This window comes from Monodelphis domestica, chromosome 2, assembly GCF_027887165.1.
Source record: "Monodelphis domestica isolate mMonDom1 chromosome 2, mMonDom1.pri, whole genome shotgun sequence".
NCBI classification, from domain to species: Eukaryota; Metazoa; Chordata; class Mammalia; order Didelphimorphia; family Didelphidae; genus Monodelphis; species Monodelphis domestica.
In genome coordinates, this window is record NC_077228.1 from 258,086,091 (window position 1) to 258,113,184 (window position 27,094).

At 44.4% G+C, this 27,094-nt stretch overlaps 1 protein-coding gene and 1 long non-coding RNA gene across 5 annotated transcripts; one reads left to right on the top strand and one right to left on the bottom strand.

Annotated features, from left to right (window-relative positions):
- Window positions 1-392: 392 nt before the first annotated feature.
- Window positions 393-3,543, bottom strand: LOC130457287 (uncharacterized). The gene is made up of 2 exons (XR_008916476.1): window positions 3,408-3,543; window positions 393-605 (listed from the first exon to the last, which is right to left on the bottom strand). It is a non-coding gene; the product is annotated as an uncharacterized LOC130457287 (long non-coding RNA).
- Window positions 3,544-3,911: 368 nt separating this feature from the next.
- PER1 (period circadian regulator 1) lies at window positions 3,912-27,083 on the top strand. 4 transcript variants are annotated; one of them, XM_056817548.1, is made up of 24 exons: window positions 3,912-4,070; window positions 5,087-5,244; window positions 12,502-12,954; window positions 13,205-13,303; window positions 13,458-13,612; window positions 14,512-14,633; window positions 15,082-15,283; window positions 15,539-15,590; window positions 15,820-15,962; window positions 16,499-16,577; window positions 16,752-16,858; window positions 17,140-17,293; window positions 18,677-18,791; window positions 18,901-19,032; window positions 19,234-19,336; window positions 19,433-19,604; window positions 19,754-19,881; window positions 20,412-20,588; window positions 21,538-21,771; window positions 23,461-24,074; window positions 24,580-24,745; window positions 25,479-25,680; window positions 25,942-26,092; window positions 26,207-27,083. In XM_056817548.1, exons 3-24 carry the CDS (start codon window positions 12,674-12,676, stop codon window positions 26,402-26,404), a joined length of 3,786 nt encoding a protein of 1,261 aa, XP_056673526.1. In that variant the 5' UTR covers window positions 3,912-4,070; window positions 5,087-5,244; window positions 12,502-12,673; the 3' UTR covers window positions 26,405-27,083. The 4 variants fall into 4 exon arrangements, with proteins under 4 accessions (XP_056673526.1, XP_007483199.1, XP_007483197.1 ...); XM_007483135.3 differs by having other exon boundaries at window positions 3,935-4,070; window positions 5,087-5,223; XM_007483137.3 differs by lacking the exon at window positions 5,087-5,244 and having other exon boundaries at window positions 3,933-4,070.
- The last annotated feature ends 11 nt before the right edge of the window (window positions 27,084-27,094 follow it).

Below are 27,094 nucleotides of genomic sequence, written 5' to 3' on the forward strand. Positions count from 1 at the left end.
CAACTGGCTTCTTGTCAATGTACCTAGCAATCATTGGTTCGGTTCTCTTTTCCCTTTATCCCCAAATTATTGTAATTTCAAAGTTGGTTCTGTTTACAAGATCCATTGGAGAGACTAGGCTTCCACGGATCTCAGAGGGAATGTATAATTGAAAATCTGTTATCCTGAAAAAGAATTCTATTTCCTGGGAGCCCACTGACTTCCTGTCATTACATACTTCCTGTAGTCAAGGGATATTAGGTGGGGATGTGGAGGGTCCTGCCTCTTTACTTCCTGTCCCAAGCTTGGTGGTGGTAAGGTAGGCATTTGAACTGACTGATCAGACATGGGCATATGGTCTTTATTTTGTATCTTCTTTATTCCTTGATTTCTAATGATCATTAATAAATCCCTTAAAATATAATATTTTTATTATTGAGATTTAATTTTAACTTTTACAATTCTCAGTAGAGTTTCTGTCCTCAGCTTGACTCTGCATTGTCAAATTGCTCCTTGAAGCTTGGATGACTGTCTCTCTATATCCCTGTTTGTCTGAAATGTAGTTCTCTGTTTTTTGATAGATGCAGAATTGTTTCCTTCTTGACTTAGAGAGGCCTTATTATCTCCTAAAGGAACCAGGGTAAAAGAAAATCTTTTACAATTAAAACACCTTATTTATACCTTGTGATTACAATTCTGGACCTTCTTTAAATATATTAAAGAGGCACCACTTCCCTTCTCTTTTATATTAGTTTTAAACTCTTTCCATCAGCTGTACAAGAATTTAGGCAATATACTAACATTTGTTAGGTACATCCATTGCTGGCCAAAATCCAATCATTTTTATATTTTAAGTCTTGCTTCATCATCACAAAGCTCCCCAGCTGTACCTGTATACCCTTCATATTCTATTCCATTAATTCCTTGCCACATTATCATAAACCAATCAAGCAAGTATTTGTACATATATTTCTAAATTTGTCATTGTAGCTGGTCCAATCACTCCTTTGATGTAGAAGGAAGTACTGATATACTTCTGAGGTTAATTAGACAGGTACTAGTCTCAGGGCAGTATTAGCATTCCATTTGATTCAGCTGCTGGCAAAATCTAATATGGACTCCAGTATCTAAACCTCTGATGGCTTGCTTAAAAGGTTGAGGGGGCAGCTGGGTGGCTCAGTGGATTGAGAATCAGGCCTAGAGATAGGAGATCCTAGGTCAAAATCTGGCCTCAGACACTTCCCAGCTGTGTGACCCTAGGCAAATCACTTAACCCCCATTGCCTAGCCCTTACCACTCTTCTGCCTTGGAGCCAATACACAGCTGACTCCAAGACAGAAGGTAAGGGTTTTTATTTAAAAAAAAAAAAAAGGTTGTTCAGTTGTGTCAGAATTTTTTGTGTCCCTATTTTGGGGTTCCCCAACAAAGATACTAGAGTGGTTTGCCATTTCCTTTTCCAGGTCATTTTGCAGATGAGGAAATTTGAGGTAAATGAAGTGATTTTCGAGGGTCACAAGCTAATGTCTGGGACCAGATTTGAATTCAAGAAGATAAGTCTTTCTGACTCCAGACTCAGCAATCTATCCACTGTACCATTTAGCTGGCCCCAAAAGGATGTAGCCATCCCCAATACTTCTTCACTTAGGAGGAAACAAAAATAAGCCAGATGCACTTCTGGTTTCTTGGTAGCTCCAAGAAAAGCTTAAAGTTAGCAACCTCCAGCACCTAGAACTGTCATGAAGCTAAGAATCCCAAGCATCTTCCTTGCTCATCAACAGGGAAAGAAAAAATATCAGTTTGGCTAGTTAGTGCCTTTTGTAGAAACACCAAGTATGACTCAGCTTCATATTAGCAGGCTCCTTTTCATCATACAGCAAATGGACAAGAAGCAGTCAGAATAATTCCACATAATCTGGAGGACCTTAGGCAGAACATGTTCTTAAGAACTCAGTCCTCATTGTCCAGCCCCTTCCCCCATATACCTTAAAGAGGCAGAGATGAGAGTGAATCTAGGGATGGAGAAAAGGGTATTTGAAGTCACTGAGGTAGGAACTGGAGTATTGTGAGTGAAGAACTGTAAGTAGGTCAATTTGCCAGAACCTGTGAAAGGAAGTAACTTCGTAAATTTGGAACAGTAGTCTAGAGCCAGATTTCAAAGGGTTTTTAAATGCCAAACAGAAGAATTTGTATATATTAGAGGCAACAGGGAGTCATTGAAGCTTTTTGACCAGAGGAATGATAATGATATGGTTAGACCTGTGTATGCCATTTTGTCAGCTATGTATAGGATGAACTGGAAAGGGGAAAGACCTGAGGCAAGGAGATGAATCACTAAATATTATGTGGGGATTAGGGAGAATAAAGTGACTTCAACACTCCAATCTCCTAATTTTAGTTCATTGACCCTTTGGTCATTATCACAGAGCTTCTGCTCTTTCCAGGTTGCTTACTCTGAATTCCACCACCTCCCTCTCAAACCCAGGTTATCACGCCTTACTTCATCTTAATTATCACTATGCAGAAGTAGCAGGGAAGAGTCAGGAAAGACAGGGTTTAAGACCAGCTTCTGACGAATATTGGCTATGTGACTCCTTAGCACTGTCACACTTGTCTCATGGCTGTTGAGCTATTCTTTAATATTTTATGTTGCAATTAAGTCTCTGTACCTATTAGGTATAAGTAACCTCATTGATGGAGGGAATCCGCTCAAATCAATTATAGGAGATTGATTTTTTTAAAATTGTTACTTGAATTGGAGTCAACTTTCCAAGTCATCAAACTTTCCTAATTATCACACAGCTCTCATTTACCCCCCAATATCCCCCACATCCCATGTACTTCAATGTCATATTTCACTACTTCATTCACATAGCTCTATGCTGTGATGATTGTCAGCCTCTCCAGTCTCAGGGAGTGACACATCATCTCAATAATAGATGGGCTTTAAGGTCTAAAAAGCGCTTAATCTCAAAACTGTGAGACTGCAATAGTGTCATCTCCCCCACTATACATCCTCTCAATCTCGGGTTCTGAGATTATCCCTAAATTATCCTGTACACATCTTATTTGCATATAGTTATTTGCCGTGAGCTGGAACTGTGGTGTACCGATAGGGAGGGTATTAGCTTTCTTCGTACACCCAGCACTTGGCACAGTGCCTAGCACTTAATAAATGCTTGTTCACCGATAGACTGACTGATAGTGACATGCATTAGCACTCCACCATCTGCATGCAAAGCACTTCATGCCTTCCTACTTCCCATCCGACCCAATCCTGTCAGGGGGATCTCTGGTTCCCACTTCAGCCGCAGCCCGAGCCGGGTCTCATGATGGAACCTAGAGGATAGAGAAGCTTCTACGCCCCCCGCCTGTCTTCGCAGCCCATCCCCCGCATCGCTCCCCCCACTACACCCTTCCAATTAAGCCACCTTTCATGTAAACACTTTATGCTCCTCCATCCCTCTACTCCTGTCCCTTCCCCTTGAGGCCGCTCCGGCGCTCATTTCGGTGGCAGTTGGTGCCGATGACGTCACGGAAAAATTCAGACCAGTACTGGTAAACAAGTGTCCGCGTGAGGAGCTCTGCACGTGTCGCCTCCAGCTCCTCCGAAAGATGGCCAATGGGAATGCTCTACGGGAGGGATCTTCTCACGCGGTAAGGGACGAGGCCAGCCCGAGGGAACTTCCATTTGCCAATGGCCATTGAGAAAAAAAAACAACTGCGCAGTTTCTGGTCGGGAAACTAGCAATCAACGCGAAGAGGTGGGGCCCGAGAGCACGTGGAACCTTCGCCTCTCACCGGTTTCAGGACCAATAAGGAGACAGCGGTGCTTAACGAGACCCAATTGGGGTGGTGCGTGGACGGGACCTAGGCGGAGCAGCCGCACGCGGATTGGGGCATGGGTAGGCGCGCCCAGGCCAATGAGCTGCGTCTAGGGAGAGTTGTCTGGGCCGAGGAGGGGTGCTATCCCGCGCCGGTTCGGTTTGGGGCTCTCCTAAGAGGAACGGATCTGGAACCTTGTGGGGAAGGAGTGCTAGGGGTGCTTTAGCTGAACCTTGGAGCCCCGGGACCCGACTAAAGGCTGGGGAGCGGTGAGTGAAACCCAGCATGTGCGTAGAGGTTCCGCAGGTTACACTTACAGGGAGCGCGTCCTTCGTTACATCCCCCGCGGCTTTCGTCCTAGCCACCGGGGGAGGGGGGGGGGGGCGGCGGCGGAGGGACCTCCGGGAGGGATGGCGAGGGTGGCGGCGCAACGAAATTGAGGCACAAAGTAGTTGAATGATCTGTGACTGTGGTCCCAGGGTCGGGATTTGCAAGTTCCTTCCAGTGAGTGACTCCAATTCACCAGAGATGTCATAACATTTGGGAAGGAGGGGGTGGGGGGTCGGTGCTGATAAGATACTTGGCATGAGCTTTCACACGGAATGAGGGTTATGACAGTTAGTTCGAGGGATAATGCTGGGCATTGCCCTGGCAGGGGCCAGGTAGAAGGAGCCATAGAGCAAAGCTGCGGCCCCTACCATCATGAAGTTTGCAGGCCACTTGGATTAGGAAAGCAGGTAATTAATTATAATACAGGGCTAGATGTGAGTGGTGTATGAGAAGGAAAATTAAAGATCGGAAACAGGATTGCCAGGTTCGGAGGAACTTCAAAGAGTAGGTGAATTTTGAGGATAGGATTACTAGCAACATAAGTCCCTACACGATCTTTCCTCCTCTCCCCCACAATAATAATAATTATCGTTATTATATGGGGTTTGGTGATTGAGGTGCATTTTTGTTGTTTGGAGCAATGAGTTAAGTACTTGTCTGTTGAGAGAGGTAGATGTGAATGACTTCGAGTGGCTTGTGAACTAGACAAAAGATTGATCAAAGTGGAGTTTGGAGGAATGGAAGTGGCTTGAACTATTTTGGCAGTCAGATTCCTTCAGATTCTAGATTCCTTTAGCATACTAGAATTTGTGATAATGGTAATAGCTGACTTATGTAACCTTTAAGGATTACAAATGTAAATTTAGTAAAATGAGATATTTGTAAAATTTTGCAAACTTTTCAGGCCACTATATAAATGCTGGGTATTATCACACAGCAACCCTTTTTTTTGTAGGTGCTACAGGAGGTATTATCAGATTCCAGACAATTGGAGGTCTATTCATGAGATGTGTGATTAATTGTGGATCCAGTATTGATGAGTTCTACTATCCAAGCATGAAGGAACTTGAATAAAATTGGGTTCTTGAGAAGGTATCAATCTTGGGTTTGGAGGTAAATAGGAACTCAGGAACTTTTGGACCAAGTAGAGAAAATAGAGATACATGAATAGAGAACCCAGGGGAAATACTCTTTCATATTAAATAACTTTTTGCCCCAAATCCTTTGTTATGGAGAATTTGTAAAGTGAAATGTTGGTATCTAGGGGAAAAAGGTAATAATATGAGAAGAGACTGAACAGCCCAGCTTTGGAATAGAGTGAAGCTTGGTAGAAGGGAGCAAATAATTTCTTGGGTCCTTTAGGCCTGATAAGTGAAAACCAAATACTTTAGGGCCAGATTCTTGAGAAGGATGGAAGAACAGTATCATACTGTACTGTTTCCAGGATGGGAAAAGTGGAGGGAAAAACTGGACACTTAGGTTTTAGGAACTAAGCCAAAAATTAGGCAAATGACAACAAGTTCCAGGTTTATACCAGAGAGACAGATTTGAGAAGTAAGGGATATCTCTTATGGGTACTAGAGCTGAGAGGTTTTGTCAAACAGTATTAAATATGAAGCAGGACCAAAAGCAGAGTAGGATATTCCTTTTTGGCCTTGTACCTGTAGAAATTCACATTGTTGCTATTTATGATAAAGGAATAGAAGTGAGGGATTTAGATCAACATAGTATCTAAGACCCTAGGGTCCTAAATCTTTCCTACAAGCTTTTGGCTTTTCTGCAAACCTTTCTAACTCCCTTTAACTTAGCTTAGTGCCCCACTACTTGTCTTCTTCCGGGTACTTAATTAGAATCAGTTCCTACCTTCTTTTTTAGCTAGAATATTCCATGATCCTATGATCTTTTTTCCAGGACTTTCTAATTGCTTTGTATGCCCTTTGCTTTCGTTTTCTTATCTTTATACCTATGTCCCATAACCTTTGGTTGCCACTGTAACCAAGTGGCGGGCAGGTGGGTGGGTATGTCGTCTGCATTTGGAAGATGAGGAAGCAAACATGTTTGTTAGCTTCATAGGAACCAGGTGTCCAGCTTTCCACACCCTGGCATTTTATGACCACTTGAGGAAATTTGGGATACAATTTAGAGACAGTGATGATAGAATTTGAAGGTCTGAAACTAGTATGGTACACTGAGGGGGGGAAACAATTGCCACCTAGGTCCTTTAGCTGGCCACTCATTTCCTCCAATTCTTTCTCTCCAGGAATGCCTGGCTTTGGGACAGGAATGGGCTCGGGTAGGGGTAGGGAGGGAATGAAGAGTGAGCAGGGCAGGGACAGGACGGTTGCATGTCCTAGGCCGACTGCCAAAAGAACAAGATGTGCTCACTGCTCTGGCCACCGCCCTCCTACTGGCTGCCTTCCAAACCACTGCTTCTGCAGGCTTCCAGGCTCCCTGTCCCACATTCTCCAAACCACTTTGCCCCGCCTGCAACCTGCCTCCTTCCTTTGCTTTGACGTCACTCTGGTTACCCGCCCCTTTTTCTTCCATTGACGGCAGCAAGGCTCCGTTACTGTGGGAACAATGAGACTGAACAGCAGCAAACTGGGCAAGAGGGAGGAAGTGTGGAGGAGGGTAAGGAGGGAGGAAGAGAAGGAGAAGGAATATATTCCAGGTACTATGCTAAGGACTTTACAAATATGAGCTCATTTGATAATAAGGACCAAATGGTTGGGCCACTGAGGGGGCTTTTATAGGGGAGGGGGAGTAGAAATCCAGAGTCTGAAAGGTAGTAAGGACTCCTAAAACCCAAATTGCTGAGGAGACATTTGGATTGGGATAGAAATACCTGGGTCCCGGAAGAAAAGAGGAGTTGGTCAAGAGGAGCAGTAAGGGGGAGTGCTATTGGAGTATTAGGAATTTCTTTAAGAAGAGATCAAACTTCCAGGATTCTGAGTTCTCTTTGTTCGCTTCTGATTCATACAGTTATTTCATAACTACTGAGCCCCCAGTTTTTTCTAAGAGCCCTAAAGACTCTTGTATTCCCCTGCCTCCCTTTATAAAAAGCAAACCATTGCTAAGGAAAGCTGGGCACATGTGACAGGGAGGGAGCAATGCATCCCATGCCTGATTATGTCAGCAGCTCTGGGGCCTTCACATTATGGCTATGTTTCTAGGGAAGTAGGTGGGGTGAAGCCTTTTAGTCCTGAAAAGCAGATTTCATAGCACTTGTACTTCTAAGTTTCTCCCTGTCTCTCCACCTCCAATATCTCACAATCTTCCAAATCTTGAATTTATTCCTAGTACTCAGACATACTTAAAAACAAACAAACATGTTTTCTATTTCTAACATCCAGACTTCTGATCACTTTTTTTCTTTGAGTCCTTAGTCTCTGCTTTTGTAACTTCAGGGACCCTGATGTGTATTTCCCCTGGTTTCCCCCTTCATTTTAAAAAAATTAAATTTTATTGATCTCTTTTTGTTTTCAATGTATTTTGTATTCCTTTCCCTCCCTCCCAAAAAGCTATTCCATATAGCAAAGAATATTTCTAAAAAGTAGAAGAGAAAAAAACAAATCAGTAAAACCAATCAGTACCTTTTTAAAAATCCGAAAAGATGCAATGAGTGCTTTTCACTTCCGGAACACTTTTCAGTCTTCATTCACTCTCTCTGCTCCAGAGCCCCTTCTGGCTTATTTCCCTGCCTGCTCTTAACCTCTCTGGCTGCTTAACCTTGATGTGGTGTCCTGAAGAGCTGGAGAACCGAAGTCATTGAGTGGGTGGCTGGAAAGACCTTTTCCCTGATTGGCCATTGAGGCACTTTCCTTTGATAGTGGGGGTGGAGGACAAGTTTTTTACCACTATATTCTGATTGGTTTTAGGTACCCTCACCATTCACCTTTCCCCACACACACAGTACGTCACACCTTGATTGGTTCTAGCTGCCCTTTTCTACTCTTGATTGATCAGAGATGCCTCCTACATTGTATCTTCTCTGCCCACAGCTGAATACCTGAGTGGGTGTGACTCAGGGGTCTTAGCTAGGGTTATCTCTCCTCCAGGCCTCTCCAGTTCACTGCCCCAGGTGTCTGAGGGGCTGGAAGTGGTAATTAAAATCTCTGGAAAAGGACAGCCTCATTAGCATAACAAGAGATTCCCCTCAATTCAGTAACCTTTCCAACTCTGAATATCTAGTCCCCTTCCCTTCTACCTTTTTCCGGGATCTAGGCTTATAGCTAATCTTACAAAGGCACTGACATTTGCACACACAAATACATACACATGACATTCCTCTCTGCCTTGCTGTATAAAACTATACATTATCTCAATGAACCCATTGGCTGCCTAATGCTTCTGGGCCCTTCCGCCCAAGTGCCAGCACCCAGGTCCACGTGCAGCCGTGTGTGTAACAGCCCTGACCTCAGTGGGGGTGCCTGGCCAACCAGGCACCTTGCCGGAATCCTCAACCAATCAGAGGTAGGGCTTATGCATCAGCAGGCAAGAAGCCAATGATGGCCAATGCCTGTCATTATGCAACCCGCCTTCCTGCTTTTAGAGAAGTTCTTCCCCCAGCGGCAGGGAAAAGGACTGGGCAGGTAGGGGTACTAGACTCACCCAGAAGCACCCTTGCATCTTCCCTTGGGGCCTCTGTTCCCAGGCTTCTGCCAGGAACCTCTTCGAATCCAGGGTTTCTACCTTTCAAGTAAGTCCTGTTTTTTTCTATCTCTTCTCCGAACACCAAATATCCCCTTCCCCAATTCCTGGCAAGCTTTCTTCCAGCCTCCTTTTTTCCAATAGAACTCATGCTTGACGGATCTGTACCTAGCCCTCAGCATCCCTTCCTCCAGTACTATATTACCCCCTCTGACCCTGATGATTCCCCAGATATTCCTCTTAAAGCCATGATATTCATTACCTTCCAGCATCCAGTTACAACTCCTTTTCTTCAGGAATTGTCTCTATCCCCAACTGACTTCTTGATTTTCTCTCCTCTATCCCTCCCCCATCCCCTTCTTCTTCAAGGGCCATCTTCTTGATGACCCTTGTTACCCTGGAGGAAACCCCATATCCCAGGCTCACAACTGCTCTTCTTATCAGAGTCCCAACTTTTTTTAGGACCCTCAGAAGTAGTGTTTCTCCACTGGATTCTTCCCTTCTGCACCCTGTCTTTGTTACCACACCAGGAACTCCCTTTGGCAGTTTCTCCCCCATCCCTGGCCCAGTGCCGGGTGTGATGTCAGCCCAGGCTAAGGGCTAGAACATCCCGTTCCCAGACCTAGTTCTTGCTGTTGGCTGCAGCTTTCTTCCTTCTCCTGCCTCTGGTTTCCAAAATAATTGGGGTTGAGAGAGAATCATGATTAAAATGGGAAAGGGGGGTGGGATGGGCAGAGAGGAAGGCTAGACAAACAAATGGATATTTGCTATATTTCTCTTCACCTTGGAGTTAGTGAAATTTAGTGTCTTGGTTTTTGAAAAGATGGAGAAAAGGAAGGGGGGAAATACATAGAACCTAAGGATATAGGAGCTGGATTTCTAGGAGATAAGGGAAAAGAAAAGAGCCACTAACACATGGGTGTTTGGGATTGAGAGTCTTGTTGAGGAGGGGATAAGGGCTTGGTTGAGTTTCTTGGGACTCCAATATCGATCATATCCCTTCTTCTCTCCTTCCCCTTAACCCCCGTTATTTCTCCTTTTTAGAAATTCAGGCAATACCATCTATCCTAGCTCTTACTCCCCACTTGAAATAGGAAGTGGTTTAGGGATGTGGGAGATAAGGGTTGTGTACAAAGTCCTTACTGTTGGTTAGGAATGCACTGGGGTCTTATCCAAGACTGCATTTGGATCACACTCTCATTTATATTTCTACCCCTTAACATGCTTGGTATCAGAGGCACATGGGTTGAGGTGTGATTTTCCCATAGCCCACAAAATGGAAGGAAAGAGGTAAAAGTGATCACCCTGTTCTTCCTCCTCCCTTCCCTCTTCAATTCCTTCCTCAGGGCCTCTGGGTTCCTCCAGCAACCGCTGAGCTCAGCCACTGACGTAGGTTGCCCCAGCTACAATAGGCCTTTGGCTGAAGTATGTGGCTGGTGTGGTTTACGCATGTGCAGTAGAGGCTGACCTTCTTCCAGCCCCACCCCCAATCTCCTTCCCTCTCCCAAGATAAAATTAGCCCAGGTCCTAAATATAGGAGCTATTTTCCCAGGTTCACTCTCCTTTCAAATAAAGGTGGATTCTTCTCCACAGATGACTTTGTGATTGGCTTAATACCTTAATGAGAATCGAGGAGAGATGCTCACATTCAACTCACTCAGCTGTGCCAGGTTTGCTGGCTCAGGAAACTTATGCAAAAGGATCATAGGATCCCGGATCTAGAGCTGGTAGGGACCTCAGTGATCATCTAGTTCAACTCCCTCATTTGACAAACAAGGAAACTGAGGCTCAGGGAGGTTAATTGACTTGCTGTAAGTTAGTGAAATATTTAAGTGCCTGCTGTCTGCCAGGGATACAAAGAAAAGCAAAAACAATCCTTGTGCTTCAGGAACTCACAATCTAATGTGAGAGACAGCCTGTAAGTGACTGAGTCGATATAAGAGATATACTAAGTAGATCAAAGGTAATATGAGTAGGAAGGAGAGGCCTCCTTCCAGAGGGAAGATTTGAGCTGAGCCTTGGAGGAGGTCAGGGAAACTGAGAAGGAGGTGAACAAGAGTATTCTAGACATGAAGGACAGCTAGTGCATTGGGTCAGGAGATTTCCCTTGCAAGAAACAATAAGTAAGCCAAGGTAGCTGGATCCTAGAGAGGAGTAAAGAAGACTAGAAAGGTAGGAAGGCTAGCTTTCAAAGAATTTTAAATGTTGAATGGAGAAATATATATTTGTTTCAGGAGGTAATAGGGAGGTAGAAGGGCATGGGGTGACATGGTCAGACCTGGAGTGGGGAGAGACATGAGATAACAGGAGTAGTTCAGATGAGCTAGGATGAGTGTGACTGTTGGATGAATGGAGAAAAGGGAACATATATCCAAGATATAGTGAAGAAAAATATTTAGCAACAGATTGGATGTTGCGTGTGCATGCGTGTGCATATGTGTGTGTGTGTAAGTGAATGTGATCAAGCAGTTGAGAGTGATTATGAGGGTTGTGAACCTTGGTAATTGCCCTTGGCACCAAGATCAAGATTGAAAAGAAGGAAAGATTTAGAGAGAGACATCCAGGTTTAAATATGTTAAGAAGTTTGAGATGCCTGCAAGACATTTAGTTCAGGATATCCAAAAAGCAGCAAATGACTGGAGAAAGAGACAGGATATATGAATCTGAGAATCATCTGCAAAGAGATGATACCTGTGGGAACAAATGAGATCTCCAAAAAAGAGGAAGACAGGTTGTTGAAGGATATGGGTGATCTTTGATAGTAATCTGGAGAGTGGTCAGAGGGGAACCAGGGGAGAGCAGTGTCAGGAAGACCTGGAGGAGAAAATACTTCTCCAGTGTCAGTGTCAGCAGATGCAGAGAATGAAGAAGTAAGAGAAATGTTGTTCAGTTAAAAGGTCACACAGAGATGAATCTCAACCCAGCTCCTCCAACTCCAGAGCCACTTTGCACTGTGCATGCAGACTCCTCTCTAACTCCTTGAATCCACCAACTTTTGGCTTCCCTACTCTGTCTCCCTTCAGTCTCAATCTGTTTTGGAAAAAAAAGTTTCTCAAGCATTACTGGAATTCAAGAGCGGATTCAAGAGAGTACTATTCAAATGTTACATTTGAATAGTACTTTAAGGTTTATAAAATAATTATATAGTGAAAATTGTTATTACATGTAATTGGGAAAATAAAATATCTTTTAAAAAACAAAAATTATAGATAGTATCATCTTTATTAAGTCACTAGTTAGTATATAATAGTTTTATCTAGTACTGGATTTAGAGTCAGAAGACCTGGGTTCAGATATCAGCTCAGTTTACTAGTGATATGATCTTGGGCACACTGTTTTAACTCTTCTCCTCTACTTCCTTATCCATAAAATGAGAGTACTGAATTAGCACTTTATTTCTTCCAGCCCTAAAGCCTTTACCTGTGATGAATATGTATATATTTAGGGAAGAACCTTCCTTGGAGGCCAGAGCAGGGTCAGTTGCTATATCAGTAAAGGAAGTAGAGTCAAAGAGGAGAGACTAAGAACTTGGGCCCTAGGTTCACTGAGAGGAATAGATCCCAAGTGGCCTGCAGGCAGCTCCCCAGTTCACCTGGATCTATGTGATAGTAGTGGGAAGAGTGTTCAACAGCCAGAGTAGATGTAGTACCAGAAAAGCCAAGTACTAGAGGGTGAGAAGCCTTCTTTCTCTCCTTTTCCCCTTCTTTCTCCATCCTCCAGGTTCCAGCAGTGATCCCTCCCCACAGTCCTCATTGACTTCACCTTTTGCCGCTTCTTCCCTTCCCTCTCCCCAGCCAAGAAAACTCCTGTCCCAGGGGCCTTGTTGTATTCCCTTGTGGTGGCCTCTCTCCCTTCACTGATTTTGTCCCTCTGTCCTCCCCATGGTACCACCATGAATGGCACCATTGAGGGAGGCAATGGGGCAGGGGGCCCAGGCTCTGGGCCTGGTGAACAGTTTGATTCAGGGGGATCCCAATCCCCTGGACCCCCCGAACACAGACCCTGCCCTGGTCCTGGCCTAGCGGATGATACAGATGCAAACAGCAATGGTTCAAGTGGCAATGAGTCCAATGGACCGGAGTCCCAGGGTACTTCTCAGCATAGTTCTCACAGCTCTTCTTCTGGCCATGGGAAAGACTCTGCCCTTCTGGAAACCACAGAGAGCAGCAAGAGGTAAGAGGAAGGAGAATGGGGTGATGGAACTTAGGAAGGAGAGATGTGAATAATGGATATGGAGGTGGCTTGGGGGTCCATGGACTTGAAAAAATCAGAGAAGCTTAGGAAAATGGGATCAGATTCCTTGGGAGAGGGCAGAAGTTGGCCTTTGCTGGTATGTTCTTGAGACACCAGGATGCTACCTATTCTGTACCATGTGATGATGAGTGACTGAACTCTTATTTCTGTATCTTTATTTTTTTTCCAGCACCAACTCTCAGAGTCCATCCCCTCCAAGCAGCTCCATTGCCTATAGCCTCTTGAGTGCCAGTTCAGAGCAGGACAATCCATCCACCAGTGGCTGCAGGTAATGGTGGAGATGGGTTGAATATTCCTGGGCCTGGAGAACAGTTGCCAGGAGGAAGAGCTTTATATTTACTCCTGGAGGCAGCTGGGTAATGAATACCTAGGAGTTGATATCTCTTATTCTCCTCGACTACTTTTCCCCCTTGCCTCTGCAGCAGTGAGCAGTCAGCCCGGGCACGAACACAGAAGGAGCTAATGACTGCCCTTCGAGAGCTGAAACGTAGACTTCCACCAGAACGAAGAGGGAAAGGCCGATCAGGAACTTTGGCTACCCTGCAATATGCACTTGCCTGTGTTAAACAAGTCCAGGGTGAGCAACAACTTGGGGGGTATTAATGCTAGACTGTAGAGAAGCAATTGCATTGGCAAAATGTCTAAGGCCTTGGAAAGGAATAGGCTACATAAAAGGAAGAGGAGAATGGGCTCAAGAGGGGCCTAGAAGTAGAAGGAAGGAGGTAGATGCAAGGGACAAAGGGAATGAATAGCTAGGCTAGGAGGCAGGTACGTAGCACAGTGGATAGAGCACCATACCTGGAATTGGGAGGACCTGCATTCAAATCTGGGCTCAGGTACTTCTTCTCTGTGTGTTTCTTGATTGCTGCTCTTCTGTCTTAGAATTGATACCAAGATAGAAGGTTAAGGATTTAAAAAAAATAAATTAAAAATAAAAACAAATACAATTAAATTAATATAATTAAATATATAAAATCCAGTATATATAAATAAATATAATTAAAAATAAATAACAAAACAAATAGTGAGGCTAGGTGTGGAATAGAAGAGGCCAGCAGAATTCAAGAGAATAGTGCCTGGTACAAAATAACCTATATATATATATATATATATATATATATATATATATATATATATATATATATATATATATACACACACACACACACATTATGGGGAGCTAGTTGGCACAGTGGATAGAGTGCCTGTTCTGGAGTCAGGAAGACATGAGTTCAAATTTGGCCTCAGACACTTACTAGCTGTATGTTCCTGGGCAAGTCACTTTATCCTGTTTGCCTCAGTTTCCTGTAAAATGGCTGTAAAATGGCAAATCATTCCAAGAAAAGCCCAAATAGAATCATGAAGAGTCAGACACAACTGAAAACAATGAAGAGCAACTACAAAAATATAAATGTTAACTATTATTATTACAAGGGGAAGATAATACTCTTGATCTTAACCCTACTTTCTTTGCAGCCAATCAAGATTACTATCAGCAATGGAACTTAGAGGAAGGGCAGCCTTGTTCCATGGACATGTCCAGCTATACCCTGGAGGAGTTAGAGCACATCACATCTGAGTATACCCTCCGAAATCAGGTCAGCCCTTGACTCATATGTCATTTTCCTTCTCATCCCCTTTCTTCTCCTTTTTTTCTTTCAGTCTTTTTTCCCCTCCCCTCCCCTCATCTTAACTTTAATTTTTTCTTCCCTCTACCTTTCTACTTAACTTGTCTTGACTTCCCCTTTCACATACATTTTAGTCCCTTCCTCTATAGTGTGTCTCTTAAGTGTAAAATGGGGATCATACCACCTCTCAGGGTTGGTTTGAGGACCAAATGAGATACTAGTGATGTGTTTAGCCCAGTGCCTAGCACATAGAAGGTGTTATGTAACTGCTTTTCTTCCTACTTTCTCTTTTCCTTTTTTGTTAGCCCTATTCTCTACATCCCTCTTCCTTCCCTTCCCTGGGCAACACTGTACTGAGGAACAAGCTGGCCAGCTCCTGACTATGGCCTTTTTTGTTTTTGTTCCTTTTTCTTTCCAGGATACTTTCTCTGTGGCTGTCTCTTTTCTCACTGGCCAGATTGTCTACATTTCGGATCAGGCAGCTGTTCTTCTTCGCTGTAAGAGAGAAGTCTTCCGGGGTGCTCGGTTCTCAGAACTCTTGGCCCCCCAGGATGTGGGTGTTTTCTATGGCTCCACTGTCCCCTCTCGCCTGCCCACGTGGGGCTCTCGGGCCTCTGCTGGTGAGAACTGGGGAAATCTTGGAGGTAGGGATGGTGCAAGATGTGAAATAAAATAGCAGAGCAGGGCAAGAAGAAAAGGAAAGAAAAAGAAAAAAAGCAGGATGGAGAATTGAATAGACTCTGAGATTTCTAGTTGGGGAGGTAGGGACCTCAGGAATGAAAGATGGGAAGACTCAACCTCCTCTTGCAATAGAGAAGGGGTCTGGATTTAGAGGTACGATGGTGTGTTGACCCTAGTTCCTTGTCTCTCCCCAGGTTCAGGCCCTATGGATTTCACACAAGAGAAATCAGTCTTCTGCAGGATCCGGTAAGTTGAAAAAAAGAACAGAACAAGATGGACATAAAGAAGTTTATGTTATTATTTAATTGTCAATTGTCACTTTTGACATTCTCTTCATATCTGTCTCTTGGTTTCAGGGGCCATGAGCCTATGATGTCGGTGGTTGGGTTGATAAAGAGTAGAAAGGGAGGAATCTATTCATTCTCCTTATTCCTTCCATGATTTTTTCTGATTTCACCATCTCTTCCAAAACCAGAGGTGGCCCAGATCGGGAATCAAGTCCTAGATACCGGCCATTTCGACTAACCCCCTATGTGACCAAGATCCAGCTCTCAGATGGAGCCCCAGCACAGCCGTGTTGTCTGCTTATTGCTGAAAGAATTCACTCTGGCTATGAGGGTGAGTAGAAAGGAATACTGAAGGAAGTGAGTCAGGGAGGGAAGGAGGCAAAGAGACCTGGGAAATAAAGGAAAAAAATGAATAATAAAGACCAGTGGCATAAAATGTGGCCAAGAAAACTCAGTTCTGTGCAACAAAAGAAAATGCATCAAGTTTCTAATATTGAGAGATGGCAAATTTTACTTCCATTCATTGTTTTTTTTTCCTTAAGAGTCATTGAAATGCTGCCCTAGAAAGTCAAGAGGCCTGGTTTTCTAATCTTCCTTCTATTGCTTATTAGATCTGTGACTGTAGGAAAGTCTGATAACCTCTTGGGCCTTAGTGGTCTCATCTATAAAGTGAGATATAATAAAACTTTCCTAATCAGTCTGGAGGATTGGACTAGATAATCCTTTATTTTCAAATTATAAGATGTGATTCTAGGAGGAAAGCAAAGGCTAGGAAATAATGTAGGTCTTCAGAGACTAGAAAGTAAGAGAAGTTAGAATTAGACTTATTGCCAGAGAAGACTTGAATATCACTTCTGCCTTTTCTAGCTCCCAGGATTCCTCCAGACAAGAGGATCTTCACAACAAGGCACACACCCAGCTGTCTGTTCCAAGATGTAGATGAGAGGTGAGGCCTGAGGAGAGTGTGGAGATCTTTGGAGATATTGTAGATGGGATTAGAGTGATCCCCCGGCTAAGTAGGACTAGACAATGGGGTCTCCTGGGAATATAGAAAGGCAAGGGATTGGAAGCATAAAGCCTTGGGGACTAATTTCTCTTTTGATGATGCTTCACCTTCCAGGGCTGCCCCACTGTTGGGATACTTACCCCAGGACCTGCTAGGTGCACCAGTGCTCCTTTTCTTGCACCCTGAAGATCGACCTCTTATGTTGGCAATCCACAAGAAGAGTAAGTCCTAGAAGGGGGCTGACCTTTTCTTTCTCACTGATAGCACTCTCCCACGTGATACTGTTATTTTGTCCCTTGTCTCCTTTGGGCTTTATTCTCTGACTGTTAGTCTTTGCTCTTTGCTGCCTACCTCTGTGCTTTTTCTTCCTTTTCTTCTTCCAGTAGCTCCTCTCCCAGCCTGCCTCTGCTTCTGCCATGCCTTCTCCCTTAGTACTACATCCCCTAACTCTTCTTACTTTGTCACTTCCATAAACCCATTTCCCCTCTTTATCATCCTACAGTCTTGCAGCTATCAGGTCAACCTTTTGACCACTCCCCCATCCGATTCTGTGCCAGAAATGGGGAATATGTCACCATGGACACCAGTTGGGCTGGATTTGTCCATCCCTGGAGCCGAAAAGTGGCATTTGTTTTGGGCAGACACAAAGTTCGAACGTGAGTATTTTATTATGATGAAGGGATGATGGAGTGAGGAGAGGGAGGGAAGAGAACTGGAGTGGGGCAGTCTAATGACAAGTAGACAGAGGGACCATGAAGTTAGGCTGACTTAAGAGAATTTGAGGAGCAAGTGGTGAGAAGTGGAATCAAGATTGCTTCTCCAGCATTATATTTCTGCAGTCTCTCCACCTTTCCTTGTCTTTCAACCTTTCTAAGCTTATTCTCCAACCTCACTATAACTTTTAGTGAGTATTCCTAATCACTTCCTTAGACTATTATTCTTGTTCTAAACTCTTTTTCTCCTCTTCGAAATCAATTCAACTTTCTTTGATGCTCTCTAATCTTGAATTTATTGTTGTATTTTTATATCATACCTCATCTCTATTTGTCAATTCTGAATAACTCCTGTTATCTGACCTTTCTATTCCTGGATGCTTCATAGACACCAATCCTTGGGCCTCCTCTCTTCTGTGTTGTTTCATTGATTTTAGCAGCTCTCCTGATTTCATCTTTAATCTCTATGTAAAATGACTCCAAATCTTTATATCCAACCCACTTCTCTTTCCTGATCTTCAATCTTGCTTCACTATCATGTATGTTAAACATCTCTACCCAGATCTCTACTTAGCTATCTTCAATTCAACCTCTCCAAAACAGCACTCATTATCTTTCCCTTTAACCTACTTTTCCTCCTAATTTCCATATTTCTGTTGAGGGTACTACCATTCTTGGTTTAGAAATTGCCCCTAATCCCTAACTCCTCTTTCTTTCTTACTCCCTCTCCCTTCCCATATGATCATTTTGCTAAGTGTTCTTGATTCTTTTTCTGTAGCATCTCTTGCATCATTTCCTCTCTACTTAACCACAGCCACCCTAATTCAGACCCTTATCACTTAGATTAAACCTCCTAATTGGTTTCCCTACTTCCAATTTTCCCCCTTTTCAGTCCATTTTCCAAATACCTGTCAGGTGAATATTCCTCAGTTTGAGGGACTGACTGTCACCCCCTGGCTTAAAAAGTTTGTGACTGTCCATTTCCTAGAGGGTCAAGTACAAACACCTTAGTTTGAACCAAACAAGGCCCTTCATTTCTAAAGCCCTTCACATCCTGGATATGTTTTCTTTACCATGATAATTGGGCATTACTTTCCTTTACATACTCTGTATACTGGTTAGACTAACCTACTTACTATTCCCTAGCATGACATTCTCATCTCCTGCCACTATGCCCAGGCTAATCCCCTTGCCTAGAATTCAATCCCTCCTCATATGTGCCACTTTTCTGTGCCACTCTCTTATGTTTATTTTTATATTTGTGCTATTGTATTTTTTTGCAAACTTGTGTTTCCTCCAGTAGATTCTCTGTTTACTCCTCCACAGGGCTCCCCTAAATGAGGATGTATTCACTCCCCCAGCCCCTGTCCCAATCCCCGCAAGAGGTATGGACCCAGACATCCAGGAGCTATCAGAGCAGATCCACCGGCTACTGCTACAGGTAAGAGGAAATAGATGGAAGTATGATGGGAGGACTGTTTGCTGCTCAGTTCCCCTGGCTTTGTAAATTTTAATCTTTCTTATTACTTTCTTCTCTTTTTCCTCCTTAGCCAGTTCATAGTGTGAGTCCCACAGGACTGTGTGGATTAGGCCCTCCAACCTCTCCAGGTCCCTTCTTAAATCCTGGCTCATCCAGTGACAGTAATGGTGGAGATGCTGATCATCCTGGGCCCCCTGTTCCTGTAAGTGCCTTCCTAATGATGATGATGATGATGAATAAACTAATTGGTATCACCATTCTCATTTGGTCACTCCCTCTTTCTGACCCCTGCTCTTTCTCTTTTCTCAACAGCTACCTCTTTCTGGCTGCCTGTCTCTGTGTCACTCTCTTCTTTCTTCACTGTATTTGTTTTTGTACCCTAAATAATTCCATTTCCCTCCAGGTGACATTCCAGCAGATCTGTAAAGATGTGCATCTTGTGAAGCACCAGGGTCAGCAGCTTTTCATTGACTCTCGCTCCCAATCCACCTGGCCCCCATCCTCAGGTGAGAAAATGGCTAGGCTTAGGAAGACCAGGCCAAAACCAAAGAAGGACAATGCCTAAGAAGAATACCATAATTTTCTACTTTTCTTGTTCCCAGTCCCAGATACTCTTAAGACCACCAGTACCCTCCCAGGAAGACCCTTGGAACCAGCCCCTGGACTGAATCCAGTTCAGCCTCTTGTGGTCAGTACCGCCCCTGATGATTCAGAGAGAAAAGAAGCATCCAATTGTTCCTACCAGCAGATCAATTGCCTGGACAGCATTATCCGGTATGGACACTATATCTCTCAGTGTTTTTAATTTCTTGAAGAGAACTAACCTTTTCCTGTCCTCATCTCTAACCCTCTCGTTATAAATCTTACTGTTCTTTCTCACACATAACTCCAGCCTGCTTCATTTTCTCTCTCCATCCATTCAGGTACCTGGAGAGTTGCAATGTCCCCAACACAGTGAAGAGAAAATGTGCTTCCTCCTCTCACACAGCATCTTCCACCTCTGATGATGACAGACAGAAGGCAGGCCAGGGTTCTGGAGTGGCCAAGAAAGGTGAAGAAGCCATATACCTCAGCTATACCCTTCCCCACATCCATAACCATTCTCTTCCCTCCCCGAGCCTCTCCAACATGGAACTCTTCTTTGGGGGCCCTTCTCTCTTCTTAATGTTTCTCTGTCTTGTCCTTTCTCATCCTTCCCTAACACCCTGCTCTACTCCTCTCCAATTCCTAATTCCATGCTGTGTCTCCGTTTTCTTCCCCTTTTTCTAGCAACACATTGTCTATGATCTGTGGCCATCTTTTTTCTTTCTTTCACTCCTTGCTCCTTACCAATTTCTCTTTCTGCCTCTTGATGCCATTTGCTTTCTATGTGGTGTGGTCTGCTTCTTTTTCCTTCCCCATATGTTCATGTAGATGGTTTTCCCACACTACCTCAAACCCTTTTGGTGGTCTCCTCTACTTTACCATTTTGAGATCTGCTCCCTAGTTCCCTTATTGCCTCTTCCGTAATACCTTTCCTTTGCCCATACCCACTACTTCATCTTACTGCACCTTCTAACTGGTGCTTATCTCTCTGCACAGATCCAGCAGAAGAGCTGTCTCAGGAGGGGTCCCCCCTCCAGAAGGAGCCAGTGGTGGGAGGTCCACTGACCCCGCTCACCCTTGCCAATAAGGCGGAGAGTGTGGTATCCATCACAAGTCAGTGTAGCTTCAGCTCTACTATCGTCCATGTAGGAGACAAGAAGCCCCCGGAGTCGGGTATGGGGGGTGTGGGGTATTGAAAAGGGGTGGGCTGGAGCTGGTTGGCTGGGTGAGTTCTAGGTTTTAATGTTTTAGAGTGTTTGTCCCTCTGTTTTTTCTCCTCCCATGTGGTTTGAAACAATCTCTAATACCATTCTGAATCAATTTATTGGGGAGTTTTTGGTGTCCTAACTGGCATTTTCCCACAACTTTCTGCCTTTTTTGAACCTCTCGGTTAATACTTGCTCTTACTTTCTTCCCATCAGTTTAGAGAGTCTCTCTTTCTTCTTCCTTTCAGCCCCAGAATTTAACCCTGTATGCTGTGGCTTCATATCTGTGGTCTTTCCCTCCTCCCAATCTTTGCTCCTTGCCCATTTTGTTTACTGTTCTATATTTTCATTAATTGATTGTCCATTAAAATTAATGGGATAGAGGACAGGAAAATCAAAGATCAGAGAAATAATAGTGGGTAGGACTCGGGAGCAATAACAGGATAATGATGCCAGAATATCCTCAAATATGACTCTGGAAAAAAAAAAGTATAACCTCCAAAGAAAATGGTTTTCCTGTAGTGAGATGGAAAAAGTAATGCTATAAGGATACCTACTTAATAGGATAAAAACTGCTAGAATGATCCAGAACCTTCTTTCCTAGAGAACTTTGCGTGGGGAAGAAACCTTTCACCCAGTGCTGAACCCAAGGTCCATTGTCTCACATATGACCAATAGAAATACCTCTGTACCGAAATGTTTGGGGGAGGGACGGTGAGGATTCTTGTAAGTGAAAAAGGAGTTAGGATAATGACTTGGAAAAGAGGGTCCTATGAAATAAAGAGGATGGGGCAGAAGTGGGGAAACTGGGACATTTGAGAAATGAGTAGTGTGAGGGTAAAGTCAAAATATGGCGAATGAATGTGTGAGGCATGAATTGTGTTCTAACTCTTCTACTTCTTTTTGCCCTGTTACAGATATTGTCATGATGGAAGAGTTGCCTGGCCTGACCTCTGGTCCAGCTCCCAGTCCAACGATGGCCACTCCTGACCCCACCCCTGATGCCTACCGCCCTGTGGGATTGACCAAAGCTGTACTGTCACTTCATACACAGAAAGAGGAGCAGGCCTTCCTCACCCGATTTCGGGATCTCAGCAAACTCCGGGTCTTTGATACCCCTTCCGTTGGACCTTCACCTCCTAATGATCGAGGTAGTTTCACCCTCAGACCTCTCCCCACAGCCAACTCTTGAATTTACCCCAGAAAGAAATGTTTAAAACAGTAATGTGGCAGGGGACCTCCAGCTCTAGGAGACATCAAGTCTGACAACCTCATTTTCATAGATTGTGATGGGAAAGAGAGACAGGGTGAGCTCATGATAAGAAGAGAGGTGTTAGATGGGTTTAGGAGAAAGGTTAGAGGCTCAGTTTATGAGAATGTGTGGTCTGAAGAGAGCAATCCCACATTTGCATTCTCACTTAGAGGGAAAGGGTCCCAGTCTGCAGCAAGAGACATCCTCTATTAATATAGAGGAAAAACAGGGAGGTGTGTTCCCTAAAAAAAGTGGATTATTTGCCCCTCTTTTTCTCTGTCCTCACTCATCTGGTTTGATAAACAATCTTTAATACTATTCTGGATAAATTGATTGGAATGGGGCTTGTTTGGGATCCCTACTGGCATTTCCCCCAGTTTTCTGCCATATTTGAACCTCTTAGTTAATCCTTGCTTTTACTTTCTTCCCATCAGTTTAGAGAGTTTCACCTTCTTCCTCCTTGGGAGGGGTTCTGATCCCAAGTTAGAAGGAGGGTTATAAGTAAACCTCCTTAGCACTACTTGACTTCAACTCCCAGAGAATACAAAAGAAAGCTCTGGGGAAATGATGCCCCTTCTTGTCTCTGCTAAAGAATATATGCCTCCCCTTCCAACATACACATCCTTTTGCTTTGGAACAATCTTCTCTTAGAGATGGACGATGGATATTACGATTACTGAAAGGCCTTTGTGGTCATAGAGATTGGATTATAAATCTCTTTCATCCCCCAGAATGGGGAGAAGATGGAACTGATGGGTATTGATATTTTACCCACCTCCCTTTTAATCCCTCCCCATTACCAAGGGGTTTGAAGAAAGAGGAACTGAAGAGGTTGAGTTCCCATCCTACAGGAAAGGGAACTTTATTCCCAGTCAGAGAAGAAGCCAGATGTAAGGATGGCCAATGGCAGTTGCCTATTCTGCCCTCCTCTCAATCCATGCTGGGCCCTCTCTGATCCTTGCCTGTTACTTTGATCTTTGTATCCATCTCTGCTCCATATTTTTCCTTTACACCTCATACTCAGTTATTGATTTTTCCCTTTCCCTTTGCCCCCTTTCAGCTCTTTTTCCTCTCTTCAGTTGTAACCTTTTCTGACCTCCTCTTCTTTACTCTTTACTATTTCTTAATAAATCCCCATTCACTTGTCTCTTCCCCGCCTCCTGTGATTCTTCTCCTGAAGCCTTCTTGTATTTCAGCCCCCCTTTTCTCTAGTGTTACTCCTCTCAACCATCCAGACTAGAAAGGGATGGTTCTTTGGACCTTCCTGGGGTTGCATCCCAGTTTGCTTTTATGGCTTTAGATTGTCAGATTAATGGCCACTAGTTGTAGTGTAAAGAACGTGGCTTCAATCTAGGAGACCGGCATCCACATATTAATTGAAGTGTTTTCTAGCTGTGTGACCCAGGGAAGGATATTTAATGCCTCTTAGCTTCCAACTTCACAGGGCTGTTGTGAGGAAAGTGCTTTGTAAACTTTGCAGTGGTACATAAATGCAAGTTATTGTCATTGTGATGATACTGGTGGGTGACAGGTATTTATCAAAGAGGCAGCAAGTCCACTAATCTCACTCTCTCTTGCCTCTTCACAGGCTGTTGCCATGGTCCCATTCCTCCTGGCCGCCGACACCATGGCAAATCAAAAGCCAAACGTTCAAGGCACCATCAGCTCTCTCTGATTGAGACCCCTGGCTATACCTCTCATCCTTCCCCAGTACCTCCTACCACTCCATGGCCTCCTCAACCTAACCCACCGGCCTCTGCTACTTTCCCAACAGTGGTGCAAACCTACCCATTACCCATTTTTTCAACCAGAGGTTGTCCCCAACCTTCAGCACCTACCCCATCTCCTTCACCCTTTTCCTCCCCCTTAGTAACTCCTATGGTGGCTTTGGTCCTACCCAACTATTTGTTTCCTTCTCCTACTACCAGTTACCCCTGTGGGGTACCTCAGTCTCTATCAGACAGGCCTCTTACCCCTGCACCATGTTCACCTTCCCTAACCTTACCTCCTGTGCCACCTAGCCCCACCCAATGTCCAGATTCACCCCTGTTCAACTCACGATGCAGTTCCCCACTCCAACTGAATCTGTTACAACTTGAGGAGACTACCCGGGGGGAAGGGGGAGCAACAGTTGGGGAGCCTGGAAGCAATCCCAGGCCACCCCCTCTAGGAGAAGAGGCTACACAACCAGAGACTGGACTGGTAAGCATCTTCAATCCCCCAGAGACTTTCTTCTTTGCCCTATCCTTTTCTAGTGTTTCCATCTCCTTTCTCTTTGGGTCTTTGTATTTATCTATTGCTTCTATCCCCTTCCAGTTTTTCCCCTTCTACTCTCACATCAGTCTGTCTTCCCTTCACTGTCAGTACACACACACTTCTCTTATGGTTTCCTATCCCTGCCACCCTCATCTCTTTCCTATCTCTTCCCATTTCTGTTTCTTGTCCCTTCATCTTTCCTGCTTAGCCTAACAATCTGGAGGAAATATACTGGAAAGTGTCAATTCCTCAAGACCATGGGCCTTTTCTCTGTGCATCCCCAGTGTCATAGTAGTTGTTTCTTGAATTAGAGAAGCAGCTATTGAGTTTGGGGTCATTTAAGTATTGAGGGAGAGGAGGAGGGCCATGAAGACATTTTGGGGAAAAACTTGACCCACACCCACTGCCAGCCTTGAGTGTGATTCCTGGCCCCATCCTGGTTCCTGCCTAGGTGGAGATGAATGAATCCTCTAACCAGGATGCACTGTCAGGCTCCAGTGATCTATTGGAGCTGTTGCTCCAGGAGGACTCCAGGTCTGGCACTGGATCTGCTGCATCAGGGTCCTTGGCTTCTGGTTCTGGTTCTCATGGAGGGAGCACCTCTGCCAGTATCACCCGTAAGTACCTGGACTAAGGGTTAAAAACAAAAGGGTTGGACTAAATATATCAGTGGCTGCCGAAATTAATATATCTCAAATTAGAATGACTTTTTATGGTAGTTTGTTTACAAAAGGAGAAAGAGTGAAAGTAAGAAAATAGAGAGTAGATAAATACTCTGGCCCAGTCTGAACCAGGCAGGGCTTCACAGGCCCCAGCAAAGGGGGACTCAGAGGTAAATCAAGGGTTCTAGCCACGAGGCTCCCTCCAAGAGGAGGGGCTTTTCAGGAGGCTAAGAGTAATCCAAGGTCCTAAACCAAAGCTCCTTCAAGGTCAGGTTCCAAGATGAAAAGAGCTGGTCACGGGAAGCTCTTGCCATTTTTAAAGACCCTTCCTTTCATCACTTCTTGTACCTTACACTTTACATCGACCAATTACAGCTATAGCTTTGTTTAGGACTGCCCAGGGGCAGTCGGGTTTTCATTCATCACCTACTATAGCACACGTGGGTCATAGACCTCTGTGTACTTAAATTCTGGTATTTAAATCTAAAAATGGGCAGGGGAGAGTTAATCCCATCTTCACACTAGAACCTCTCTTGGAAGCGGGGAACATCATTGGATCATCTTCCTTGAAAATGAACAATTCTGGCTTTCCACCCTTATCCCTCTACTTCCCCTAAAGTCACCTTTCCTTTCCTCTTTAGGAAAAAAAAATTTAACTTCTGACTCTTGTTTTTCTCCTTTCCCTTAGGTAGCAGCCAAAGCAGTCACACCAGCAAGTACTTTGGGAGTATAGACTCCTCTGAGGCTGAGCCAACAGGTGCCCAGGTTGGGGTGGACCCAGGGACGGGACCTGGGGAGCAGGTCATTAAGTATGTTCTGCAGGATCCCATCTGGCTACTCATGGCTAATGCTGACCATAGGGTCATGATGACTTATCAAGTGCCCTCCAGGTAAGAAACCTGAGTAGAGCAAAAGAAGTAGGGGGAAGGTTAGTCTTAGAAGGAGGAGAAGATGGGAAAGAATAAAATGTGAAGAGGGAAAAAGGGGATGGTGAGGTCTTGGGAGTTTTATGGTAGAGAGAGTTGGTAAGGTCATGGGGGAAGAGACAGACCCATATATTTCTAACTATCTGGAAGATGGGGAGGGGTGGGGTCTGGCTTCTAAATCTCTTCTCACAACCTTACTCTGCCCATTCTTTTCCATCCTTGTAGGGATATGGCTTCAGTACTGCAACAGGACCGAGAGAGGCTCCGTGCCATGCAAAAGCAACAGCCTCGTTTTTCAGAAGAGCAGCGGAGAGAACTGGGGGCCGTGCATGCCTGGGTGCGGAAGGGCCAGCTACCTCGAGCACTAGATGTAATGGTGAGGAAGTGGGGTTTCAGAGAGAAGGGATAGCATTTCTAGGGAGGGGAAGTGAAGGGGACTTGTGTGAGAGAGGCTTGAGGAAATCCTGACGCTGTCTTCTTCCTTCTCTAGGCTTGTGTAGATTGTGGCAGCAGCATCCCAGATCCCCAGTATCCAGATGATTCCCTCTTCCCTGAGCTGGATGGACTGGGGCTAGAGCCAATGGAGGAAGATGGAGGTGGGGCCTCCCCAGACACAGCCATGGATGAAGAGGAGCAAGGTGGGGAGTTATCTACTTCCGAATTACCTGCTCTGAAAACCAACAGCTAAACTCTCATCTTGGGGCTACTCTGAGAGAGCCCTGGCTTTACCTCTGTCATTGAAATATGAGAAAGAACAAATGAGAAGCTTCGTCCTCTCAAGACAACAACCAGTTCCAGTTTTGATATTTGCTTTTGCCTTTCAGTCAGCCAGGGACAAATACACCTGAATATTGTTCCTCTCTAATTGGACAATCACAGTCCTACCTCTTTAGAGACAACTGAGGGTAAGCAGTTGGGGCTTCTTAGGGACCAGCCAGAGATAAAGGTCTCCCTCTTCATCCTAAGGAGACAATTCCACATAAAAAGAAGTAAAATCTTAAAAAGTAGGATGACTTCCTAAATTCCAGCTGAGCAGGAACATGGATTGCTGCTTCAGGTGTGGGAACTCTAACAATACTTATTTATTGGGGAATTCCCCCATGTCTTCTCCTTAAAGGCCCGATTCCCTTCTCATTCCCTTGAAGGAAGGGGATGGGAAGGGAAGGGCATTGGGAATGAGGACCAAATCGAGATTCCTAGCTCCCTTGGGTTGGAGAGAGTAGAAGACTATGGGTCCCTGGTGCTGCTGTCTCTTAGGGTGGGACCCAGGTGTCTTCAGCTATGTCTCCCCACCCCTTAGTGATATTTTTGTGTTTTTGATAGTCATGTCTGTCTTTTTTATATATAAAACAGAAAATCTAACTTGATATTGTGGCAT